We start from the raw sequence: 25751 nt of genomic DNA, 5'->3' as shown, positions 1-25751 counted from the left end.
TGTTAGGTCATTAAACTGCTGAACAGAGTGTTCCCTTGGATTATTTTCCTTTCGTCAACTCTTGTTTATCTTTCCTCATGGATTTCCCTTCACTTTCGTCCAGTTTTCTTGGTCAACTCATATCTGAGAAATTGAACTCCTCAAATTACTTGACCTGGAAGAGGCAAATTTTTCCTTTTATTTGAAGTTTGGATCTCTCTGGACACCTTGATGGAACGATTCATGCACCACCAGAGTTTGTCCAAAAAGAAGAGCGAAATGATAAAGGGGAGGTTTCCAACAGATTGGTTTGTAATCTAGAGTTTGTAACAAGGAGAATAAAAGATCAGGTGGTGGCCTACATTACCTCTACTCTCTCTCTCAAGAGGTATTAGTGGCCATTCCAGATGAATGTTCGGCTAGGGAGTTATGACATATATTGGCGCAGACTTATTCACAGATTTCAGAGGCTAGGATTCTGCATTTAAAGAGAGAATTTTAGCTCTTAAAGAAAAAGAATTTATTAGTTACAGAATACATGAACAAAGTCAAGAGTATCACAGATCAACTAGCCATGGTGGGTTATGTAATTCCTGTCAAAGAAAAAGTTCAACAGGCACTGAATGGTTTTGGATATGACTATCAGATGCTGGTCACCTCTCTTCTATGTCTTTCTTTATTGCCCAGTTTTGAAGATCTGTGTGCGAAACTATTGCAGTATGAAGTCACCATTAGAGGTGAGGATATGGCTCTAAATTCCAGCAATCATGAGGTTCTTGTCATAGGAATGATGTCAGGTCGAGGACGTGGACAGAGAAGAGGCAATCAAGGAGGTCATGGATTACTTTTCATGCCCAATATGTTTTCAGTGTAATAAAAGGGAGCACATTAAAGCAAATTGTTGGCATAATCAGCAAAACAAAGGCAAATTTAATGGTGATGGGTCTTCTACTAGAGGACAAGCAGGAGACGACTCTAAAGGTAATGAAAAAGAGAATGTAAAGAATCTTCTGATTTCTGCTCTTTCAGAGTTGAGCTTCAAACAAATTGAGCAGGAGACGTGTTAAAATGTAAACATGTAATATTTTATATATATATATATATGTATAATAATAAAATAATTATATAATATATTTTTTTTACTTTTCTTTTTCCTTTTTATTCTTTTTCTTTTATTTTGTAGTTCAATTTGAACTACGTAGTCAAGATCTATTTAGATCTTGACTAAAGTCCTAGTCGTTGGACTAGGTCCAACTGTTAAAATATATGTAATACATATTTATATATATATATATATATAACAGTCACTACCCGATAAGGGGTAGTTTTGTAATCTCGCCCAATAGGGGTATTTTAGACTTTTTCCTTTTCTTCCTTTTTCCTTTTTCTTTTTCTATTTTTTCCTATTTCTTTTTTTTTTGTCTTTTTTGTTTCTTTTGTGCATTTAATGCACAGCCATTGGGGGCCCCAACAAAGAGTCGTTGGGCCCCCAACGGTCACAATTGTGACCGTTGGGAGCCCAACGACTCCTTGTTGGGACTCTCAATAGTCCCTCTCTCTTGCTTTTCTCTAACTCTCCCTCACTCCTCTCTTGCCTATAAATAAGTGGGGTCTCCCCCTTTGTAATGAGTGGCTTCTTCAAGCCCTTTAGTGCATTTATAAGATTTTATGCTTTCTAGCCATTATTGGCTTTTGTGTATGTCCTCTTTTGGACTTGTTCTTTGATTTCTATGTGTGAATGTCCATTGTAGGACATACATTTCTTTTTCGCATATTTCATTACATGGTATCAGAGCCTTGGTTGTGCTCTTGATTCATATAGCTAGTTGTCTTGTTTTATCTCTCTCTTTGTTTGTCCTCCATTCTTGATTATATAATGGAAGGAGAACAAAAGATTGATCTCTCCTTCAAGCTTATTGGTACTAACTACATGATGTGGGCCGCCCCCATGGAGAACAACCTCAAAGGTAAAAAGCTTTGAGAATATGTTATGGGCACCATTAGGGAACCTCAACTTCAACTTACAAAAATTGATGGTGATCAAGAAAAAGCTCTAGAAGGAAATGCTCGCATGAAGGCTATTGAAGATCACCAATCCAAGGTAGAAGATTGAGAAAGTAAGCATGCAAAAATTCTTGCATGGTTCATGAACAACGTGGAGCTAAAGATTTGCGCCAACATTGCTAAATTCCGTCTAGCAAATGAAGCATGGTTCTTTATGAAAGGTATGTATAACCAAAAAGACCTTGCTCGTCAATTTTTTATCCAAGAAAAAATCCGTGTCATTAAGCAAGGTGAAATGAGTGTAAGAGATTACTATAGCACTCTTGGACCTTTATGGGATGAGCTATCCCTTCTTGAACCCAAATGGGTATCAAGCGAAGATGTGGAAATGAGAAGAGAACAAATGGAGAAAGAACACTTTTTCCAATTTTTACATGGGCTTAGGCCCGAATATGAACAAGTTAGGTCCTCCCTTCTTCATAGATCAAAACCGCTTCCATTGGAAGATGCCATAGACGAAATATGCCAAGAATAAACGTGTCTTGGCATGATTAAAGGAGGAGATGAAGTTCTTGTCGTGTCTAAACCCGGCAATCATATGAAAGCATATAAGCCTCCACACTTTGGGAGGCAAAATAACTATAATGGCAATTATAGGAAAGCCATTTGCCATCATTGTCAAGAACCGGGTCATATAAGACCTAATTGTCCAAAGATAAATGAACCTCCAAAAGGTAAAGTTGCTATTATTGAAGAAATCCCACAAAAGAAGGAGGAGCCAATAAAAGGGAAAGAGTCATTTTCCCTTGCTCAACTATCCGAAGCACTTCAAATTCTACTCAAATCGCCGTCAACTTCGGGAGCCGCCATTGCCTCTTCTTCTCCTCCAGGTACGCCTTCTTGGATTCTTGATTCTGGAGCATCTTTTCATATGACCCCTATTGAAAATGGACTATCCAATGTATATAGCAACTCCAAAAATTCTTTTGTTTCCACCGCCGATGGTACCTCTTTACAAGTTAAAAGTTTTGGAACCTTAGACTTTTCAAAAGATTTTTTTGTGCCAAATGTAAGAGTAGTAACTCAACTTAATTTAAATCTTTTATCTGTCTCTCAAATATGTGATCATGGATGTGAAATCTCCTTCTCAACCAAGGATTGCTCTATACAGGATCTCCAGTCCGGGAAGCGGATTGGGCAAGGCCATAGGAGGGGAGATCTCTACTACATGAACATTTGAAACTTCCCACTAAATCATTTTGTAATCATGTCCAAGATAAAAATATAGAAACTTGGCATCAAAGACTTGGACATCCAAGCTTCTCAAAAATGTACTCCTTTCCTTTTGGAAAGAAATTTTGTAATGAGAAACATTTTGTTTGCAAGAGTTGTATTTTTGGAAAAATAAAATTCACCCCCTTTCCAAAGAGAACATTTGTGTCCAAAAGACCCTTTGAATTAGTTCATTCGGATGTTTGGGGTCCTTCTCCGGTCATATCAAAAAGAGGATACTCATATTATGTTACTTTCATTGATGATTTCACTCGATATGTGTGGATCTATTTTCTCAATCTAAAATCCGAAGTTTTTAATTTCTTTAAAAAATTTCATATGATTGTTAAAAATCAATTTTCAACTAATATCTCCATTCTTCGATCTGATTCCGGTGGAGAATATATGTCAAATGAATTTCAAGAATATTTGGAAACCAATGGAATTTGTCATCAAAGGTCATGTCCTAGGACTCCCCAACAAAACGGTCTAGCCGAGAGAAAACATAGACACATCTTGGAAACCACTAGGACTCTTCTCATTTCCAAAGAAATTCCAAAATGTTATTGGGCCGAAGCTGCCTTAACCTCCACTTATTTGATAAATAGAATGATATCCTCATCCCTACAAAGTATATCTCCATATGAAAAACTTTTTGAAAGAACACCCGATTTTAATAGATTAAGAATTTTTGGGTGTAAGTGTTTTGTCCTTACACATAAAAGAGATAAGTTATCTCACAAAGCTATCGAATGTGTGTTTTTAGGATACGAAGAAAATCAAAAAGGTTTTAGGTGCTTCGATCCCAAAAGTAACAAACTATATGTATCCAAAGATGTTACCTTTTTAGAAAATGAGAACGGCTTTGAGAAAAATAAAGATATTGATGAAAGCGAATATGCTTTCTTATTTGATCTTCTTTCTCAAGAAGATGTGACTCCTCACGTAGAGGATGTTCCTAATGATTTAGAGGATACTCCTCTTAGTAATGTTGAAAATGGAAGTAATGATTTTGAAAATAGGTCAATTCAAACCTATGCTAGGCGTGGTCAAGAAACTCCCATAAGCGCTTTAGAAAAATATTCTCAAAGTTCCAACATAGAAGAAACCTCTTTAAGGAGATCTAGCCGAATCTTCAATCCTCCTAATAGGTTTGTTTCCTATGAGTCCCTAACACCTAAATATAGGGCATGCCTAATTGCATTACACTCTTATCATGAACCATCACACTATAATGAAGCCAAAAACATTCCTCAATGGGTTGAAGCCATGAAACTAGAACTTAGTGCCCTTGAAAAGGCTAAAACTTGGGAAATAACTTCATTACCCACGGGAAAGAAGTCTATTGGATGTAGATGGGTCTTCAAAATTAAAACTAAAAGTGATGGGTCATTAGAACGTTATAAAGCTAGGTTGGTAGCCAAAGGATATGCTCAAGAGTACGGAATAGACTATGAAGAAACCTTCGCTCCCGTAGCTAGAATGACTAGTGTTAGGACTCTTATTGCGGTTGCATCCGTTAAAAAATGGCCTATCTATCAATTGGATGTTAAGAACGCATTTCTTAATGGTGAACTAAGTGAAGAGGTCTATATGGATCCTCCACCAGGAGTATCTATTGGTGAAAACAAAATTCTTAAACTAAAAAAGGCACTTTATGGGTTAAAACAAGCTCCAAAGGCTTGGCATGATAGATTTAGCAATGTAATGACTAGCCTAAATTTTCGTTCATGTTATACTGACACTGCGTTATTTGTGAAAAGTGCAGGGTCCTCTGTAGTTATTCTACTACTATATGTTGATGATATGATCATCACTGGAAGTGATGAGCAAGGAATCCATGATATTAAGAAAATTTTAAAAGAAAATTTTGACATGTCTGACCTTGGTTTCTTAAGATATTTTTTAGGTATTGAAGTTGCATATTCACTCCGAGGGTATATTCTCTCTCAGATGAAACTTGTTGCTGACATTTGTTCCAAGTCTGGAATTTCGGATGATAAGAAGACAGAAACCCCTGAGGTTATCAATGCAAAGCTAAGGCTGGAAGATGGGACACTTCTTGAGAATCCTACTCCCTACTGTCAACTCGTTGGGTCTTTGACATACTTATCCATCACTCGGCCAGACATAACTCATGCAGTTCACTCCGTCAATCAGTTTCAACATGCACCTACAACTGTGCACATGAGTGCAATCTTAAGGATTGTCAGATACATTAAAAACACCATAACTAAGGGAGTTTTTCTTTCCTCCTCATCATCCCTTGATTTAATTGCTTATACAGATGCTGATTGGGGAGGAAATCCCAATGATAGAGTCTCAACCACTGGTTTTTGTGTTTTCTTAGGTGACTATGATTTCTTGGAGATGCAAGAAGCAGCATAAAGTATCATTGTCCTCAACTGAAGCGGAATATCGTGCAATGGTCACTACAACCATGGAGCTTGTGTGGCTTAGAAGTCTCCTCTGTGATATGGGCATCGTCATCTCAATTCCTTCGAAGATGTGTTGCGATAACAAGAGTGCTATCTATATTGCAAGCAACCACACCTTCCATGAGCGTACTAAACACATTGAGATGGATTGCCACTATGTTCGAGATAAATACCTAAAAAGAACCATAGCATTGCCTTACGTCACATCCGAGTACCAATTGGCGGACTTCTTCACCAAAGCTCTTGCTGCTCCTCGTTTCATGTTTCTTCTCAACAAGTTTTCTGTTGCATCCCCGTAAAGCTTGAGGGAGGGTGTTAAAATATATGTAATACATATATTTATATATATATATATATTTAACAATCACTACCCGATAAGGGGTAGTTTTGTAATCTCGCCCAATAGGGGCATTTTAGACTTTTTCCTTTTCTTCCTTTTTCCTTTTTCTTTTTCTATTTTTTCCTATTTCTTTTTTTTTTGTCTTTTTTGTTTCTTTTGTGCATTTAATGCACAGCCATTGGGGGCCCCAACAAAGAGTCGTTGGGCCCCCAACGGTCACAATTGTGACCGTTGGGAGCCCAACGACTCCTTGTTGGGACTCCCAATGGTCCCTCTCTCTTGCTTTTCTCTAACTCTCCCTCACTCCTCTCTTGCCTATAAATAAGTGGGGTCTCCCCCTTTGTAATGAGTGGCTTCTTCAAGCCCTTTAGTGCATTTATAAGATTTTATGCCTTCTAGCCATTATTGGCTTTTGTGTATGTCCTCTTTTGGACTTGTTCTTTGATTTCTATGTGTGAATGTCCATTGTAGGACATACATTTCTTTTCTGCATATTTCATTACACCAACGACTCTATTGGAAGAGCTCTCATACCTGATAAAGTGTGTTTTGGGTCTGGATATCATACCAGACCCGAGTCCACCTGAATAGCTTTTATGTACAACTTTGTATTGTTCTATTTCATTCCGGGTCTGGATATTCTACCTTGTCTCAAGAGGTTCTTGTTGCAGTCCCCGACAATTGTACAGCCCTGCAACTTTGGGAGAGATTGGTTCAGACATATTTACAAGTTTCACAGGCGAGGATGGTTTTTCTCAAGAGGGAATTTCAGCTACTAAGAAAAGATTCCATGACCATCATGGAATATCTCAACAAGATGAAGACTATCACAGACCAACTTGTAGTTATAGGATGCACCGTGAGTGACAGTGATATGGTGCAACTCTCAGTGGATTGGGACCCGACTATAATATGATTGTCACTTCACTATTATGTCTGTCTGTCCTACTTTTGATGAGTTGCGAGCTAAATTGATTCAGTATGAAATGACTCTGAAGGGATTTTCTCAAGAAACACATGCTTATACAAATTCCCAAAAAGTTTTTGCCACAGGAGTGACTTATGGTCAAGGACGAGGGCGAGGGGGACAAGGGCGAAATGGACACAGAGGACGTGGATTGCTTCCCACTCCAAATATCTTGACTCATACTCAGGGACAAAGGTCAATCCCCACTTGCTTCCTCTGCAACAAAAGGGGGCATATCAAGGCGAATTGTTGGCACAACCCTGAAAATAAAGGAAAGACTCCACAGACAGAACAGAAAGGAAAGCCCACTATTATTAGAGACAATGGAAAGATTAAAGATCTGTTAATATCTGCCCTGTCAGAATTGAAATTAAAACAGAATGATCAAGGCACATGGTTTGTCGACTCAGGGGCAACAACTCACGTGACTGGTGATGCAGGTAAACTTTCTAAACCTATCCCTTATTTTGGCAAAAGTAACATTGTCACTGGAGATGGATCCTATCGTCCTGTTTCCCATGTTGGAAAATCTGTCATTCCCATGTCACATTCTACTCTTGAACTTACTGATATAGTTCATGCCCCAAATATCAAGAAAAATATTGTCACTGTTTCTAAGCTTGTTGATGATAATCGTGCTTCAGTCAAATTCACTCCCTTCTCTGTGCAGGTAAAGGACCTTCGCACGAGGGAAACATTCATTGAAGGAAAGAGACGAGGCAATATGTATGTCTTTGAAGAAGCTCCATGTCATCCTGTTCGCCCTATTCATCTGGATTCGAAGCCTTCATTAGAGTCGTGTTCCTTCTCTTCAGCAAATGTTTTTAGTATTTCTGAATGTAATAAGCCTTCCTTATGGCATAGTCGATTAGGACATTGTGGGAGTCATTTTATTGAGAAACTTGTTTCTAATAATCTCATTCCAAAAGAAAGTCTCAATGTGGATTAGAAAAGTCAGAAATGTTTCAGTTGTTCTTTATGCAAAAGTCATGTATTGCCTTTCCATTCTATTAATAAGAGAGTTTCAAAGCCTTTTGAGGTGATATGTTTTGATGTATGAGGACTGGCCCCAGTTGTCTCTGGATCTGGGAGCAGATACTACCTAATCTTTGTTGATAGCTACTCTCGATACACCTGGATATATTTCATAAAAAATAAGTCGGAAGTTTTCCTTTTGTTTTAAAATTTTCTTTCCTTGGTAAAAAATAAATTCTCTGAGTCTATCCAATTCTTCCAATGTGATGGAGGTGGGGAGTTCTCATCTAGTGACTTTATTTCTTTTCTTTAAAATAATGGGATAGGAAGAAGGGTGTCTTGCTCACACACTCCTCAACAAAATGGGATTGTTGAGCGAAAACACAAGCACATCGTTGAAAGTACCATGAGTATGCTTCATGATAGTAATCTTTCCATTAATCTGTGGACAAAAGCTTTTCATTCTGCCGTACATGTGATAAATAGATTGCCTATGGTTGTTCTAGAAAATAAGTCTCCTTATTACTGTCTTTTTGGAGCTCATCCTAGTTATCATGATTTGTGTGCTTTTGGATGTGTTTGTTATGTGCATATTGATCGGTTCCTAAGAAACAAGTTTCAGGACAAGGCTCAGAAGTGTAGATTTGTGGGATATGCTGACGACTACAAAGGATATAGGTGTTACGATCCCGTCAACGGACGTATCAGAATATCAAGAAATGTCATCTTTGATGAACACAATTTTGATCACAAAGCTGGCACAATGGATATGTCCTCTACCATCACCGAAGTTTATTATCCTTGGCTGAATTCAGAACTTTTTGCTAGTTCCAATGAAGTCTGCCCTCCAGATTGTGGGCAGCAGGAAAAAGAAATGTCTGAGACTATTGGCACATCGGGATCACAGGATGGAGAAGAAATACCATCTGTACCGGGCAGATACAAGGGCATTTGCTATGCTAGATAGAGAACGACAACACTAGATCTTTCAAATCACACCTCAGTAGCTGCACCTACTTCCTCTCATACTCTTGAAGTTAGAAGATCCAATCGCATGTGACACCCTATTGATAGGTGGGTCAGCTATAACAATTTCTCTTTGGACTTTCAGCTCTTCTTAACTGCTCTGAATAAGGAAAATGAACCTATCATGTACTATCAGCCAGCTACTTCCACTAAATGGGTAGAAGCCATGAATGATGAAATGCAAGCCTTAATGTGGAACCTGGGAAATCGTACACAGATCACCTGACAAAATGTTGTTGGATGCAAATGGGTCTACAAAATAAAGTATAAACCAGATGGAACCATTGAACGATACAAGGCAATACTGGTTGCAAAAGGATTCACTCAAGAAGTAGGACAAGACTATGATGAGACATTCAGTTCAGTGGTGAGAATGGGAACGATTCGAATTATTCTTTTCTTGGCTGTTGAGCATGGATGGAAGCTGAGTCAGCTTGATGTAAAAAATGCATTTTTGCATGGGGATTTGAAGGAAGAAGTCTATATGGAACAACCCCCCGGATATCAAGAGCAAAACTGTAAAACACATGTGTGCAGGCTAAAAAGAGCTATCTATAGCCTAAAACAAGCATCTCGCTATTGGTTTGACAACTTCTCCCTTGAGATTCAGAAACATGGATCCTCATGCTCCCTATTGGATCACTCATTATTCATTTTTAGAAGTCAGAATGTGATCACTCTATTGTTAATTTATGTTGATGATATAGTTATCACAGAAAACTCTGAAGATCACATCAAAGAAGTAAAAAATCTATTAGGTCAGAGGTTCAAAATGAAAGATCTTGGAGCCCTACGCTATTTTCTTGGCGTAGAAGTCGATAGCCAGGCTCATGGCTTGACTATCACTCAGCACAAGTATACGATAGATGTTCTCAGCAAGGCAGGTATAAAAGACTGCAAACCATTAACCACTCCAAGTGTGCTCCACCAAAAATTAAGTGCTCATGATGGAGACCTGTATGAAGACCCCACCAGGTACCGCAGTCTAATAGGAATGTTACAGTATCTCACATTTACTCGACCTGATATTGTTTATTCAGTCAATCAAGTGTCTCAATTCATGCATGCACCACGTACTGGACATGTGGAGGCGGTTAAGAGGATACTCAGATATCTGAAAAAGACCATTGGAGATGGGTTGATATATTCTTCACAGTCGTCTGGCAAGAATGTGTGTGAACTTATTGTATATTGTGATGTAGACTGGGCAGGAGATCCTGATGAGCGAAGGTCTACGTCAGGATATTGTGTTTTTATTGAAAGAAACTTAGTCTCTTAGAGTAGTAGAAAACAAAAGGTTGTTGCTAGATCAAACACTGAAGCTGAGTATAGATTCATGGTTGCCGCTACTGCCGAAGTCACATGGGTCAGACACTTACTGAAGTGGGAGAAACGATCTCTCCGTCTACCTTGTTGTGTGACAATCAAAGTGCTCTCAATATGTTATTCAATTCAGTACACCACAGTCACACTAAGCATATTGAGATCGGCCAACATTTTATAAGACAAAAGGTTGAAGAAAAAGAGATTGAGCCTGAATTTGTTAACACTGAAAGACAAGTTGCAGACATTTTTACCAAGGGCTGAATAGCTTTTATGTACAACTTTGTATTGTTCTATTTCATTCCGGGTCTGGATATTATACCAGACCCGGACCCATAACATATTAAAACACTCTTTAGGTCACGATTTCATTTGATTGAAATTGTGACAGCCGCAGCCCCTTTCTTCTTCTATTCCTTTTCTCTTTCTCAACGCAGATTCCTGAGAAGATTCTAACAATACCTCCTTTCCTTCTTGTATAAATAGGGGTGAACCCCTCCATTGTAATGTATCCTTTTGAATGCTTCTTAAGCATTTTTATTATCAATAAATATTTATTTATTTCTTGTTGTGTTCTTCCTTTTATACCCTTTTATGGGTTTGCTTGAAGTGTCTCTATAGACATTCTTGTGGTGGTTTCAAGTGCATTTGTGGAAGACCACCATTTCATTACAACTTGGTATATTGACTCCGGAGCTGTTGCACATGTGACAGGTGATGTTGGTAAGATTTCGAAACTCATTCTTTATCATGGTAAATTTAGTATTAAAACTGGAGATGGTGCTCTCCATCCTATCTCTCATGTTGGAAATATTTTCCTTCCACTCCCCAATTCTTCATTACGTTTATCTGATTTTTACCATTCTCCTAGTATTGTTAAAAACATTGTTTATGTTTCTAAACTTGTCGACGATACTAATTCTTCTGTCGATTTTACTCTTTTTTCTATATGTGTTAAGGATCTTCTCACGAAAAATAGGCTCATTGAAGGAGAACGACAGGGATATATGTATGTCCTTAAGGAGTCTCCTTCTGTTTGTGATGCTTCAATGAATTCACAACCAGTGTCATTCAAAGATTGTTTTAGTCTGTCTCAGTGTAATAAGCCACAGATCTGGCATCGTCGTCGGGGTCATTGTAATTGTTCACTTATTGAGAAACTTGTGTCTAGCGGACTTGTTCCACAGTCTAGTTTAAGTGTTGAGTCTAATATTTCACTTTGTTTCAGTTGCCATTTATGTAAGAGTCATGTTCTTCCATTTCACTGAATAAATCAAAGAGCTTTTATGCATTTTAAAATTGTCTATTTTGATGTTTGGGGGCCTACCCTGCAATCTTTTTATCGGGCAGTCGTTATTATGTTACTTTTATCGATAGTTATTCCAGATACACTTGGATTTATTTTATGAAACATAAATCTGAGGTATTCAAGCTTTTTCGTTTATTCTGTGCTTTAGTTTGTAATCAATTCTCATTTAAAATTCAATATTTTCAATGTGACGGTGGAAGAGAGTATCTATCAAAGGAATTTACTGAATTTCTCTAAGATAATGGAATAAGTCGTCGAATATTTTGTCCACACACCACAACAAAATGGTGTCACGGAAAGAAAACACCGACACATTGTAGAAAGTGCATTGAGCATGTTACATGACATCCATATTCCTTTAAGCTTGTGTACGGAAGTCTTTCATTCCGTTGTATATGTCATAAATCGATTGCCGATGAAATTACTAGTGAATCAATCTCCTTATTTTACACTCTTTGGGGTTCACCCTGACTATAATGAATTGCGAGTGTTTGGCAGTATATGCTATGTTCATATTGATAGTTCTCAACGTGACAAGTTCCAAAACAAGGCATGTATGTGTAAGTTTGTTGAATATGCTGATCAGTACAGAGGTTATCATTGCTACGATCCCACTACTAGTCGCATCAGAGTTTCACAGAATGTTATATTTGACGAAACTCATACTGATAGCTCAAGAAGTGTAGAAGAACACAACATGGATGTTGAAGGTTATCAGTCATGGCTCGTTGCTGAGGTGTTTGATCAAATGATGACGCACGACGAAATAACACAGATGTACACTCACAAAGGGAAGAGTCGCCAAATACACAGGATACTAGTATGCTCGTTGTTTCAGATAATGCAAAGTTTCAAGGGGTTGTCTATGGACGGCAAAACAAAGACAATGCTCAGGGAACTAATGTGCCACCCAGAAGGCCTGAGAGGATTCGTCATCCTATTGAAAGATGTGCCAGTTATGACAATTTCTCTACAGACTTACAGTTGTTCATCTCCCAGATTGAAAAGCAGGATGAACCTATCAGTTTCTCACAAGCATCTATGTCACTCAAATGGGTTGAAGCCATGAATGAGGAAATGAAAGCTTTACATGAGTGTGGAACTTGGGAGATTGTTCCTAGACCATCAAAAAAAATATTGTAGGGTCTAAATGGGTTTATAAAATAAAGTATAAACCTGATGGATCTATTGAACGCTACAAGGTGAGGCTAGTAGCAAAAGGTTTCACTCAAGAATACGGGCAAGATTATGACAAGACCTTTAGCACTGTGGTCAAGATGAGAACTATTCGATTACTTTTGTCTTTGTCAGTTTAGTATGGATGGACTCTCAGTCAGCTCAATGTCAAAAATGCATTTTTGCATGGCAGTCTGAAAAAAGAGGTGTATATGAAGCAGCCCTCTGGTTATGCAGAACATAGCCCCAACACACATGTTTGCAAACTATGAAGATCTATCTATGGGTTAAAGCAGGCCTCTCGTTCATGGTTTGATAGTTTTCCCTTAAAGTTCAGTGACATGGTTTTATTCGATCTCACCTCAATCATTCATTGTTTATTTTTCGCGATCGTTAGGTATGCACCTTTAATTCTTATATATATGGACGATATTATTATTATTGAAAATTTTGATGAATACATAGAAGCTACCAAGGTCCTATTGAGCTGACAATTTAGGATAAAAGATTTGGGAGTCTTGCGTTATTTCTTGGGGGTTGAGATGGATCTTTTTCACTAACCCAACACAAATATACTTTGGATTTATTGAATAAGGCAGGCATGAAAGATTGCAAACCACTATCCCCTCTTAGTGTACTAAATCATAAGCTCAGTTCCCAGGATGGGGAAGCATATGAAGACTTTGAGCAATATCGCAGTCTTGTGGGTATGCTTCAATATCTCACTTTCACTAGACCAAACATTATGTATGCAGTGAACCAAGTCTCACAATTCATGCATGACCCACGAACTGAGCATATAAATGTTGTTAAGAGAATCCTTCGATATTTAAAAGAAACTCTTGAAAATGGTCTAGTTTATCATCAATCCAAGTCCAAAGGGGAGCGACACTGACTAGATGTAAACACAGATGTAGATTGGGTTGGAGATCCAGATGACAGGCGGTCAGTTTTTGGATATTGTGCCTTTCTTGATGGAAACTTGATAGCGTGGATGAGCAAGAAACGTGCAGTTGCACAATCTAGTACTGAAGTTGAGTATCGATCTATGGCAGCTGCTACAGTAGAGGCTACATGGCTGAGACATCTTTTGACTGAGGTCGGAGAATCTATTCTGCCCACCACTCTCTTATATGATAATCAAAGTGCCATACAGATTGCCTTCAATCCCATTCATCACAGTTGCACAAAGCATATAGAGATGATCAACACTTCATTCAGCAAAAGATAAAAGATAGAGAAGTTGAACCAGCCTATGTTCCCATAGGCTGATCAAGTGGCAAATTTGTTCACTAAGGGCCTTACCAGTATACGCTTTTGGTTCTTGAAGAACAAGTTGTCCATGGTGCAAAACCATGCACAACTTGAGGAAGGGTATTGAGAATGTATATGTTTATACGAATCTTGACCCAATGTTTCTTTTGTATTCTTTACCATGATTGATGCTATCGGGTCTGGACTGATGTAACACATACCCGATCCAACTGGTATTATATATATCATTGAATATAGGGCACAATCCCACATTGGGAATCGTGCCACTCATTGTCGCCCCTCTCTCTCTCTCAATCTTCTTTCTCTTCAGTAGTGGCTGGACACCGGTGCATTAATTCTGACAACAACAAACTCAAAATATCCTTATATTTGTTAAACAATAGTAAAAATGTCACCTTCATGTCACTTGCCTTTAAAAACTCAGAAGTTTGATGGTAAAAATTAAAAGCTCTTCAAAATCTATGTAGCTAAAATAAATCGTTTATGAAGTTTAGTTTAGACAAGAAATACCGGCAACTGCTTCAAATGTAAATTATGGAAAGTGTTCCTAGTGATTAAGTCAGACCTTTGCAAATGATTAATCTACCTTGAGCATTAAGGTCCACGATTGAAGTCAACTTGGTTTTCGTTAACATGACGGACAGCATGAGACATAAATTGAAGACAGTTTTCACTGTAAACATGCTACCAACCAAGCACGTAGAATGGCAGTTTCAGGACTCTCATCAGACAAAAACAAAAATGTAGTATTAGGAGACTTCCAGCGAACAGAGGAGAAAATACATTATCAAGGACTGCAAGGAGGCTATCCTTCATCAAGTCAGTACTACAGTGCCTACCTCCTTAATACATATTGTTTTTCAGCATTCCTGATAAGGTTGTATCTAATATAGCCATAACTTTTTAAAGTTCCCACTGGAAAGAGATGGAGGCCTCTAAGTACAACTATTTTTGCTTTGAACATGGAGTGTTTTGTAACATATGTCATGTCTGACATGAAAAAAGGCACTCTAAGTAACTAGCCAGTAGGTCTATGTACCAGCATGCAGCATATGCTGGCACACAAGCATGGTTATACACATGGACTATTATCCGAAACATGTAATGTGAGACATGAAATGAGTTAACTACCCAAATAGGTGCCGTCACTAGCAAGCTACACATGAACTGAATCTCAATTAAAATAAGGTTTTAGTCAATAAGTCCAATCCAGAGGTAAATATTCCATGACTTCCCTATTATTTACCAAGGCCTGAATAGACTACCATAATTTTTTCGATGCAGCTGGGCTTCTTTTGATATTTATGATTCTTCTCTTGGAGCAAGATCTTATTGCCAAAAATTCTAAAGGAATACCAATGTAGAAAATCTTCAGAAAAAAGAGAACATCCAAAAAGTAAGCAACTTATAAAGGACACAAGCATAATCAATCTGAGAAACATGAAGACATTGCTTCACCAGCATGAAACAAAAAAGTGAATGTCAGATGCTCTACTGTAACAGATATTGCATGCTATCAACCTGAAAATATAGTAAAACTAAGAGGGTAGAAAAACCTTTCTTCCACTAGCACGCCATGACTGGAACCCAATCCATGGTATTTTGTGAACACTGTCCACACGGTTTGCAATGGAAAACATGCCCCCAATCTCGCAAAGAAGATCCCTGTAGTAGGTACTGTTCAGAAAGGGAAGGTGGTCAACAGCATCCACATCATCTGATACTAATCTCCTTGCCCTGGATGACTGAAGTTACCAAGTTATGAACATAAACATAACAAGTACAATAATAAAGGAAAAGACATAACTAAACCGAGAGAGAGAGAGAGAGATTATGGAAGTTCACTGCTTACATATATTGGCTAATAATGTTTATTACATATTGTGCAAGAGTTTGTGTAAGCCAGTGTGCACAATTATGAAGTTTGTATGTACGTGCTAGAAATAACTGAATCTTGTAAAGAAAATTAAACTTACAAGACTTAAGCCACGATACAGAGAACCATGGTGAAGAAAATTCCAGGCACCTGGACCCAAATAAGTTTCATATATACATAATGGTTGGCCTATCCTTTCCAGCTCCCCTTCATCTCTTTCATTTATTTCAAACCTTATCTTTTCGACCTTTCTAACATTGTTGTGCACATCTTCCCATGTGCTGACAACTTTCTCTGATCTCTCTTCAAGCTACAGTGTGCAGAATATACTTTAGGTTAGCACTATCTCAAAGAAAGTTGGCTTCTTAGGAAACCGTGGTTTAAGAAAAGAATGATGCTAGACCTGATAATACCAAAAAATAACTTACCTCCTTTATCTCAAGCCTCTCAGATTCTTCAGAAAATTTCATTTCTGCCAGGTCAGACCAATCAAGCTGGGTAGGCACATCAAATTTCAGAGTGGTTGATCCAGTCTCTGACGCATTTGACAAAGGATTGTGACCTTCCCATTCTTCTTCAAGTGTATAAACCACACTGGATGTTCTGGACATACCACCCACATCCTGCACAAGGCTTTGGGAGAAGTGCTCATTACCAGAATGCCTCACTCCTTTAAAGAAAACATCCCATTCCCATTTATTTGCATGTTTCCAGAGCTTAACAATGGGTTTGGGCATCAAAGTATCAGACGGAAACTGGATCACATTTTCTAGCAACTCTGCATAACCACCAATACACTTTGAAGCCAGCATGTTTCGTGCAAGTTGTCTTCCAGAAGAAGAAAGTATATGGGAAAGTTCAGACAGATTCCCATTTGATACCAAAAGTAAGAAAGCCCTAGTCAATGTATCAGGATGATCAGCATGAAAAATCAAGCCATGAACTCTATCCACAACCTGCACACCACAGGTTAAACAACATCAAGAATAACATGATGCACAAGGATTGTAGCAAAATACTCTGTAAAGGGAGGAAAAGGTTCAAGAAAACTAGACTCACATATTCTTTTATGATAGTCAAATTAGGAGCAATAATTGGTATTTTGAAGGTCATAGCTCGGAGCAGTAATGGGGGAAACTCTTGTTCATCTTGGAATGAGCCATATAGAACAACATCAGACATTAAGAGGACACTGTTGACATCAACATCCATGCCATAATGTCTTATATAGCCCTCAGGAAATCCCAAATGCGAAGCAATTTCCTAGAATATAAAAAAGAACATTACCCAGTGCTATAAGTACAAGAAAATCATGAGAAAATGTAAATAAAACATGTCAGTTACAAGAAATGAAAACAACATCACAATTTTCAGTGATTTCCAGGATGTACAATAAACACTAGCTTCCAGGATGTGCATTACATATGCAAGTGCGCACAAAAAACAATCCTTAGGATGAGTGACCTTGCCTAACTAAAGATCATACAGCTCAGCTATAAGCAATTCAAAGCCTTGATTCACATCTTTGTTGAATTACACATATTAGAAAAGAAAAAGACATAAGGTCTCACTTCTTCCTCTTCCGTTAATTTTCCTGTTAGGATAGTGGATCTTTTTTATTCCTTGACTCTATCCTGAACAACATGGGATTCTCTTGTAAAATTGTCTATGGAAAGACAATACGCATACAAGCATGAATACTTTATAAAAGAAGTGTTCACAAACACTCTCACAACACTTGAACAAAATACGCAAAAAGCGTAAAAGTAGTAAACATGCAATAATGCATGTATTGAATAAAAAGAACAATTGCTTGAGACTCTCAAGCTTTAGAAATACAAGGGGGGAACACCCCTATTTATACAAGTGCCAAAAGGTGCAAAGGGGGGGGGGGGGGGGGGGGCTCCCAAAGGAGTCGTTGGGAGCCCCCAACGGTCACATTTATGACCGTTGGGGGCCCCCAACGACTCTATTGGGGGACCCCCAATGCACTTTAAATAAAATCGAAAAATAAAAAAGAAAAGATAAAAAGAATTACAAAAAATAAATAAGAAAAATTACAACATATTCCAAAAGGAATATGCGCAAAACAGGAAATTACAAAAATACCCTTTCGGGTAAATATATATAAATATATATATTTATATAGAGAGAGATATGTACATATAATATATTATATGTAAATGTATCTCTATGTATATAAATATATATATTTATATTTACAATAATGATTTTAGGAGATACATTTTAACATCTCTCTGTGCAGTTGAATCAGTTGCCTAATAGGCAAATGCGAATAACACCATTTTTGAGTCAACCAACCACATTTCTGTCAGATCCATCAAGGAAAAACACATATTCCATCAATCTTCTGAAAAAAAAAACATGATATGTTTGTTTGGGCTGCACAAAACATAGTCTTGCAATAATATCAACTTTAGTGCTATTCTCTGGATAAAAAGAAAAAAGTGGTTTTCTCAGGAAAATCTTGGATTAAATATAATTAATAAAAAACAAAATGAATTTTTTGGAAAATAATTTTTCAACAAAGTTATTGTGATAGTATGGCAGAATTAACTCAAGATATTCATTTTAGATTTCTTTACCTTATTGCATCTTTTGGAGTAAATGTTTTTGAAAAAAAATAGAAATAGACATTGAAAAAAAGAGGCTGATATTTAAGGCTGTCAATGGAACTATAAGGTATAATTGTTGTCATGAAAAGTGAAGCCGCGACTTTGCTTTCTACACGATTTGCATCCCTTCCTCAGCATCATCCCAATCCCTTTCTTTCTTTAAATGGAGAAATGAATACACAAGTTTAATCATTTGTTCTCCATGGAAAGTGGAGCCATGGTTTTGCCTGGATTCTTTGGCAGTGTCAGGAAGTTGAAAAAGGTGTAGCCATGGAAATCGACTTTCCACAATATAAAAAATAAACTGATGCCATTAGCCATTCACATAGTTCTTTTAACTCCTAAGCAGAAAGGATGGTAAAGCTAAGGCATATCATAATATCAAGGACTTAACAGTTTCTTTTCTTCTTCTTTTCTCGGGATGCATCAACTAGAGCTCAGTACATGCTTTCAAAGAAATCTAAGTAATGACCACATAGCAAAAAAAGATCAAATTATCTTCAGGCATGACAACTGTTGGACCACACATCATGTAGAATTCACCTGAAAAGCAACACGGGCTACATCACTGGAGTTGCCAAACAAGAAAATAAATTTGAATGACCCTTTCAGGTCATCTGCTTTAACCAGTTTCATCAGCAGAGGTGAGATAGCATGCATAGCCAATGCATAATCCAAAGGCAACCCATTGTAGAACAAAGAACCTCCTATCACAACCACAATCAAATCACTTTCATGGAATCCATTTTTTAGTCGTATCTGGTCTTTTGAGTGGTATTGAAGATACTTCTCTGCAGCCAATACATTCACAGGAGATCCAGAAATGACAAAAAAATTTCCATTATCAAGTTTGCTGTACAACAGCTGCAATAAAAGCAGAATCTTAATCAAAATCATGTGGTTAAAAAGATAAAATTGGTAAGAATCCCATTAAATACATAGTTGATAATTAAGCAAATCTGGAAGAAATAGGTACTGGAAGGCGGAAATCTGGGAACACAATAACATCTGCTCGACTGAATGCATTTGCCCACTCAACAAGAAGTCGTTTCAAGCCTGTCTCTTCATATAATGTGAGACGCCTTCCAAGGGTATCTTCTTCAACAATCCATACAATTGGTATGGAAGAAAAGGGTTCCTGCATAAGACTGCATACCATAAAAAACTCAGAGCCACAAACAATAGAAATTAATAAAGATATTAACTCCAACCAAATGCTTCCCTTTCTGCTTTCTTTTTCATTTTCTAACAACATAGAATGTAGACATCCACTTGGCTTGGCTAAGCGTGGCATCAGCCACATCGTGCACTAAAAAACATTACAAGTTCCTTGAACACAAGAAATATACACCTGCTTTAAATAAAGTGCTATTTTCTGAAGAACAATAAAGAATTGATCCCACTAGTTCTTATAAAATGTTGTTCTCAACTCAGCTCTCTAGTAAATTCCCAGAAAGCTTTTTCGTTCAAAGAAACACTCTTGAATTATCCACCCTAATGAGTTACTAGCATGTACTTATGTTCCTCGTTACCATGTCACAGGAACCTACATCCTCTTGTTGCACACTGTTTTTTTTTCACTACATGACAATCAACATACTTTGTAACACAATCAGTTTTGTCACAGGAACCTATATCCTCTTGTTGCAACTTGCACACTTTTCTTTTTTTCAATACATGACAATCAACATACTTTGCAACACAATCAGCTTTGTCAACTTTATGCATCTTAACAAGTCTCTTGACTCAATAGCACCATTTCACATTTCACCAAATCTGATGTGATAGCAGTGCTCTTCTGCTCCTTCATTCTCCCTTTTCAGATGCTCCTTTTAACTAAGTCTGCAAAAAGCTATTAGATCCAATGTTGGATCCCCCCTTAATCCTATAAGTCTATCTTGCTAGCACAATATCTACTGCTTCATTACATAAATTCACTTCGTGAAAATGTGAAAAATATTGAGAATATATATGAACAGGAGTAGAAGGACCACAGAAAACAAATGAGAAGCATGGATGGCCTAGCAGAACACAAAACCTAGATGGAATTAGAAGGTAGGAGACGAGTGATCTATTTAGGGTTTGCCATTTAGGTCTATCATAAACATGCACCCTCCCTGTGGGAAGTTCCATGACAGACATGAGCACAGAAGTGGTGAAAAAAACAATAAGATCATTATTGAGTCTTCAATGAAACATATTGCTTACCATTTGTTACAAATGATACTTGTGTAAACATTGAATCATCATAAGATATGTCATATGTCAAAAAACATTTGAAGATGGTTTGTGCAAATAACCTCTTTGTTATACCCTACATGAAGAACAACTCTAACAATGACAAGCATTTCTTCTTCTAGCAATGATTTTGTACTTACCTTGACTTGTTTAGTTAAATGTTGTGAAATTATTTGCCAGACCAAATAGACAGAAGAAGATTTTTAAACAAGTTAATGTGCACTACATAGGATAGATTTTCATATGACTACAACTCCCATGTGTTTATAAAATCTTCCATCCCCAATTACAGGGTTTGTAATACCCGTGAATTTTATTAGATAAATAAACTTGAAATTTAGGTCATTAAGCTGGTACGAGGTTATTTTATTGTTTTAATTGTTTATTCGTAATTGGATCTCGGATATCCTATTTGGATCTTCAATGTTGGATCCCTAATATCCTGTTCAGAACTCTGATATTCCATTCAGATCTTAGATATCGGATCGCGAACCTTAAATTGAATATTTAATAATAGATTTTGGTCAAATAGATTGGATCCTCAAAGTTTAAATCGAATTTTTAATGAAAAAATTTCTATATTGGGTCTACAACACTTTAGTGGGAATTGGTATAGCTTAGGCGATGTTCGGATCCACAATATTGCATTTGGATCTTCAACATCAGAACTTCAATATTAATCTGGATCCTTGTAACGAAACTGTAAAGATCAATGTCCATTTAGTTGGATCAATAATAATTCATTTGGATCCATAGTTCCAAATCAGAGTAAGATCAAAATTTCAGATTCCTGGATCCAGATTTATTAAAGCGATTTACGAAGCACAATGGATCCTAGATCCATAATAAGTTTCCATGCTATTCTAAACAGCATACTATGCATTCTGTTCATATTGCAAGCTAGATTATGAAAGCATGGTGCCTTAATATCCACAAGATTATCGACACCTGGAAAACCTAAAAAGAAAGTGTGAGCATGTGACTTTGTTGTATGGAAAATAATTGATCATTCGAGCATCAAACGTAAACCCAAATGGATGCATTAAATATCTTCAACTATATACATTATCAGTTTAAAGAAGAAATGCTACACAAACTAAAGCATCTGTCCTTATCATGAAAGAAACCCATAATTAAAAGAGAAGGAATTATAGACGAGAGATGCTTACCTTGAGACTACAGCCCTTGCTTCAAGTGAGCTCAAGACTACACCATCAAAACTGTCAAATGAGATCAAGTAAAAGTTAATCAAGTATTTGAAAAGAACATGTATCATAAAATGGCAGTACAGATGAGATGACATGCCAATCAGTGTAACAACAATTGAAGTATGAGCATAATTTTGATAAATCCCAGATAAATTCCTCATCGCCAATTTAATGAAATAAAAGGTAACCAGATAGATTATTTGGAGGGCTAAATGCAGAAATATGGTTCGTATGTATACAAACAATACCCCTAGGCAAACTAAAAAATAATACATATGTCATGCAATAAACCTACTTTGACCAATCCAAATGATCAGCAATCTCCAGATCCAAAATAGACACTCGGCAGCCAATTTTATCCCAAAGCTCATGCACTTCAGCCTCTTCTACTGCATACACCTATCAGATTATCAGAAGGGAATCAGGGAATTATTTCCTTAACAAATATCATGATAAATATTGACAATTTTAAAGTGGGGATTCCCATGACCCATATAAAGGACTAACATATGATAATTAATACCTAGCAAGAAATGTAATCAAGACTCTAAGGCTCTGTTTGGGAGCCGGAGATGGGAGGGAAGATGGAATTTAATGAGGGTTTAATTAACACCATCATAGGTATTTGTGAACCCTGTTTTCACAGATGATAATCGTGTTGAGGGTAAAGGGAGTGGAAATGGGCCATTTTCAACTACATCCTCACAAGGATGTAGACTTGTAGTTGAAAATTCCAGCCTCGTCACCCATTTTCTTCTCCACTCCCATCACCCCTCTCACCTCATCTCCAACACAGGCTCCCAAACAGAGCCTGAAATGAAGTGGCAATAACCCATATGCCAGAAACGCCATGAGAAAGTGAAACAATTAAGATGCCAAGCTCCAGAATGAAGCCATGCAACTAACCGTAAGCTTATATCCAAGAAACTTGAGGCTATTTGCTATCGTTAGCAGCTTTAGAGATGAGGAGTCAACCTCCACTCCACCTAATACCTGAAAGAAGTAAGGCTTATCCATTATCAGCATGCAATCAAACGAAAAATGCAACTATAACACCCAACAACATGAAATACACGTGAGATTATTCAAACTTTCTTAAGAACAATGCGCAAAGAATGATATGCTTAGAGATGGGAGTCATAAGGCAGCAACCATTTGACATGTTATCTGCAAAAACATAATCCTGCAGCAACCTACATACAACATCATCAAATCATAGGCAGCTAGTCAAATATATCAGCCTCTCTATCTATGAAGATACAAACATTCCAACTGTCACAGTAGTAGTCAACTTCATTCTCGGCATTAGTCTTTCTTGCAAGTAAACAAGGGTTGCTGTGGTAATATGCGAGAGCTGGATGGTTAGGTTAGGTTGCACCATCATAACTGAGGGGTATTGGGTTCTAATCCCACGGGGTTTATCCGACAGCTTGCTAATCAAACATTTTAAAGAAAAAAAAAAGTAAATAAGGGTTACTTAGAGACGCAATTTGATTGAGCTAGGTATAAATTATTTACTAATCATGCAATTGGAAGAATCTTTCGGTTTTAGGAAAAAAAAAAGTAAAAATCAACACATTACAAATTGTACTGATCGATTGTTGAACTCAATTTAAGCACCCTACCGTCCCTCTTCGACCTTCCAATGGATACTACCAGCAACAAACAGTATGATACCAATAATGTGGTTCTTGGAAACCGTCTCCTAAAGACTATTATACTATAAACTTCAGATTTAATATCAAAATATAGCAGCTAGACACATTGATCAAGAAGAAAGACTTCAGACACAAAAGTAACTGCGAAGAATGCTTGTGGAACCCGGATTCATTCGTTCAACGATCTATAAGATAACTGATTCACGTGATATGTGTCAGCAACATCATTGGATCTAACTAGCAACGATCCACATACTGCAAGCAACGGATAATTTCATCCAAGTCCAACAGACGCACCCGTCATGCTAATATCAATCCAGAATTTAGGTTTTAAGGTTCCGCACGTGTAATACTGATGATTTCGAGCATCAGAAGAAAGAATCCAGCATTTTCGTGGAACAAATATTTAATTTAGATTGAAGCTCAAAAATCAGAAACGAAAAGATAAGGATCTCAGAGCGTCATTCTACGAATCGAACGTGAAAACAAAGAAAGAAGAAAGAAAAAAAGGACATGTATATCTCACAATGGCCAATTGAGGCGGGCGAATGCCGACTCTCGCCTCGTTCCGCATCGAACCGAGCTCGCGCAGCCGCGCAAACCTCCGCTGGATCCGCTCCAGCACGAACTTGAGATCCTTCCCGACGACAAAACGCATCGACGAGGACGAGTGCCCGGACGACTCCCCGACGATCAGATTCCCCTCGCTGCCGAACCGGCCGAGCATCGAGCTCGGGCCGAAGAGCGCCGTCTGGATGACGAGGGTCTCGGCGAGGAGAAAGACGGCGGTGACGGCAGCGACGACGGTAAAAAACACGACGGATCGCTTCCGGCTCTGAAAGAAACACAGGATCCCGGCAAATTTCTCGCCTTTTCGGCCTCTGGAGTGCTGGGAATGCGGGCGCGTCCGAGCTCTGTGATCGGATCGGATCTCCTTCTCCTCCTCGTCGTCTCCGCGGTGGCTTCTCTTGAAAGGAAGCCCCGGGGTGACCGTGACTCTGTTGCTCGGACGGAATCCGGGTTCTTCGTCCCCGCCAGATTGCTGCATCCTCTCTCTCTCTCTCTCTCTCTGAAGGAGATCAATAATCGGCCGGAGAAGGAAGTGAGGCAGTGGCCGCTTGCGATCGTTTTCCCTCCTTCTCTGGGGCTCGTCGGATTCCGTTGGTGTTTGTTTTGGGTTGCGAGCAGACTGGACCGTGCCGCAGAGTGGGAAAGAGGGCTTCATTTATGGATGGGACCCGCTTCATGACAAACCGTTCATCTCGAGATGGACGATGTGGGTCGTTTTCAGCTACTTTGAAATTACATTTCAGCCTTATCCATTTTTGGCTATTTGCCAAAAACCCTCTGAAATTCTTCTACAGGAGCAACCAAAAACAGTCGCGTGACTTTGGATTAACGGAGGGCCCGTTTGTTTCATTGTCAAATGGGTTTACGTGTGAAAAAGAGAGGTAGGAGGGAAATTTTGGCCAGCCTGCCAACGTAAAGTTTTTCCCACCTTACCTTTTGAGTGTTTGTTTCGCCCAGAATGAGAACAAGGTGCCAATGTGACGCTTTCCCATGAAAGTGCCTTGATCATGTTTGTCGTGCACATTAGGTGCAGTGGCTCCGTGAATGTAACACCCTGGATTTTTTGGACTTTTATTAATATTGTCGTCATTGAATTGGTTCTTTTTTGTATTTGGATCGTATCCGATTTAACTCAAAGGTAGAATCATTAGTTTTCGGTAGGAGAATATATATAGAAATCTTTGAAGATCTATTTTGTGATTTGGACGTTTATAATTGCATTTATATCAAAATTTTGATGAAAAATAGTTTTGATTTTATCAAAATTGGAGTTGAGATGCATCCGGAGTCCACCTGACGAGTTTTGGGGTTTCAAGAGTCGGTCTTTACTAAGCGAAAGTCGACCCTTGCTTGTTGGCCACGTAAAAAATACCCAACTTCCCTCCTTGTTTTACTCATTCTTCTCTCCCTCACGATGGGTCAGTGGCCAACCTCACCTGGTGTCCAGTGAGCATAAGTCACCACCAACACCCCCCTTGAGT

General features: G+C 38.1%; 1 protein-coding gene across 1 annotated transcript in view; it reads right to left on the bottom strand.

Annotated features, from left to right (window-relative positions):
- The window catches only part of LOC149845655 (uncharacterized), a 32378-nt gene extending 7488 nt beyond the window's left edge, over positions 1 to 24890 (bottom strand). The window contains exons 1-10 of the mRNA XM_089997696.1: positions 24227 to 24890; positions 22949 to 23035; positions 22338 to 22441; positions 22004 to 22054; positions 19573 to 19744; positions 19140 to 19460; positions 17020 to 17223; positions 16389 to 16916; positions 16061 to 16270; positions 15641 to 15829 (exon numbers count right to left, since the gene is read on the bottom strand). Coding sequence (XP_089853822.1) covers positions 15641 to 15829; positions 16061 to 16270; positions 16389 to 16916; positions 17020 to 17223; positions 19140 to 19460; positions 19573 to 19744; positions 22004 to 22054; positions 22338 to 22441; positions 22949 to 23035; positions 24227 to 24748 — 2388 coding nt within the window. The 5' untranslated portion in view covers positions 24749 to 24890. The remainder of the gene's footprint in view (positions 1 to 15640; positions 15830 to 16060; positions 16271 to 16388; positions 16917 to 17019; positions 17224 to 19139; positions 19461 to 19572; positions 19745 to 22003; positions 22055 to 22337; positions 22442 to 22948; positions 23036 to 24226) is intronic.
- Between the last annotated feature and the right edge of the window lie 861 nt (positions 24891 to 25751).

This window comes from Nuphar pumila, chromosome 2 (genome assembly GCF_984573655.1).
Source record: "Nuphar pumila chromosome 2, dmNupPumi1.hap1.1, whole genome shotgun sequence".
NCBI lineage: Eukaryota > Viridiplantae > Streptophyta > Magnoliopsida > Nymphaeales > Nymphaeaceae > Nuphar > Nuphar pumila.
Note: the sequence above shows the minus strand (reverse complement) of the source record. Positions and strands in the feature narration are given on the sequence as shown.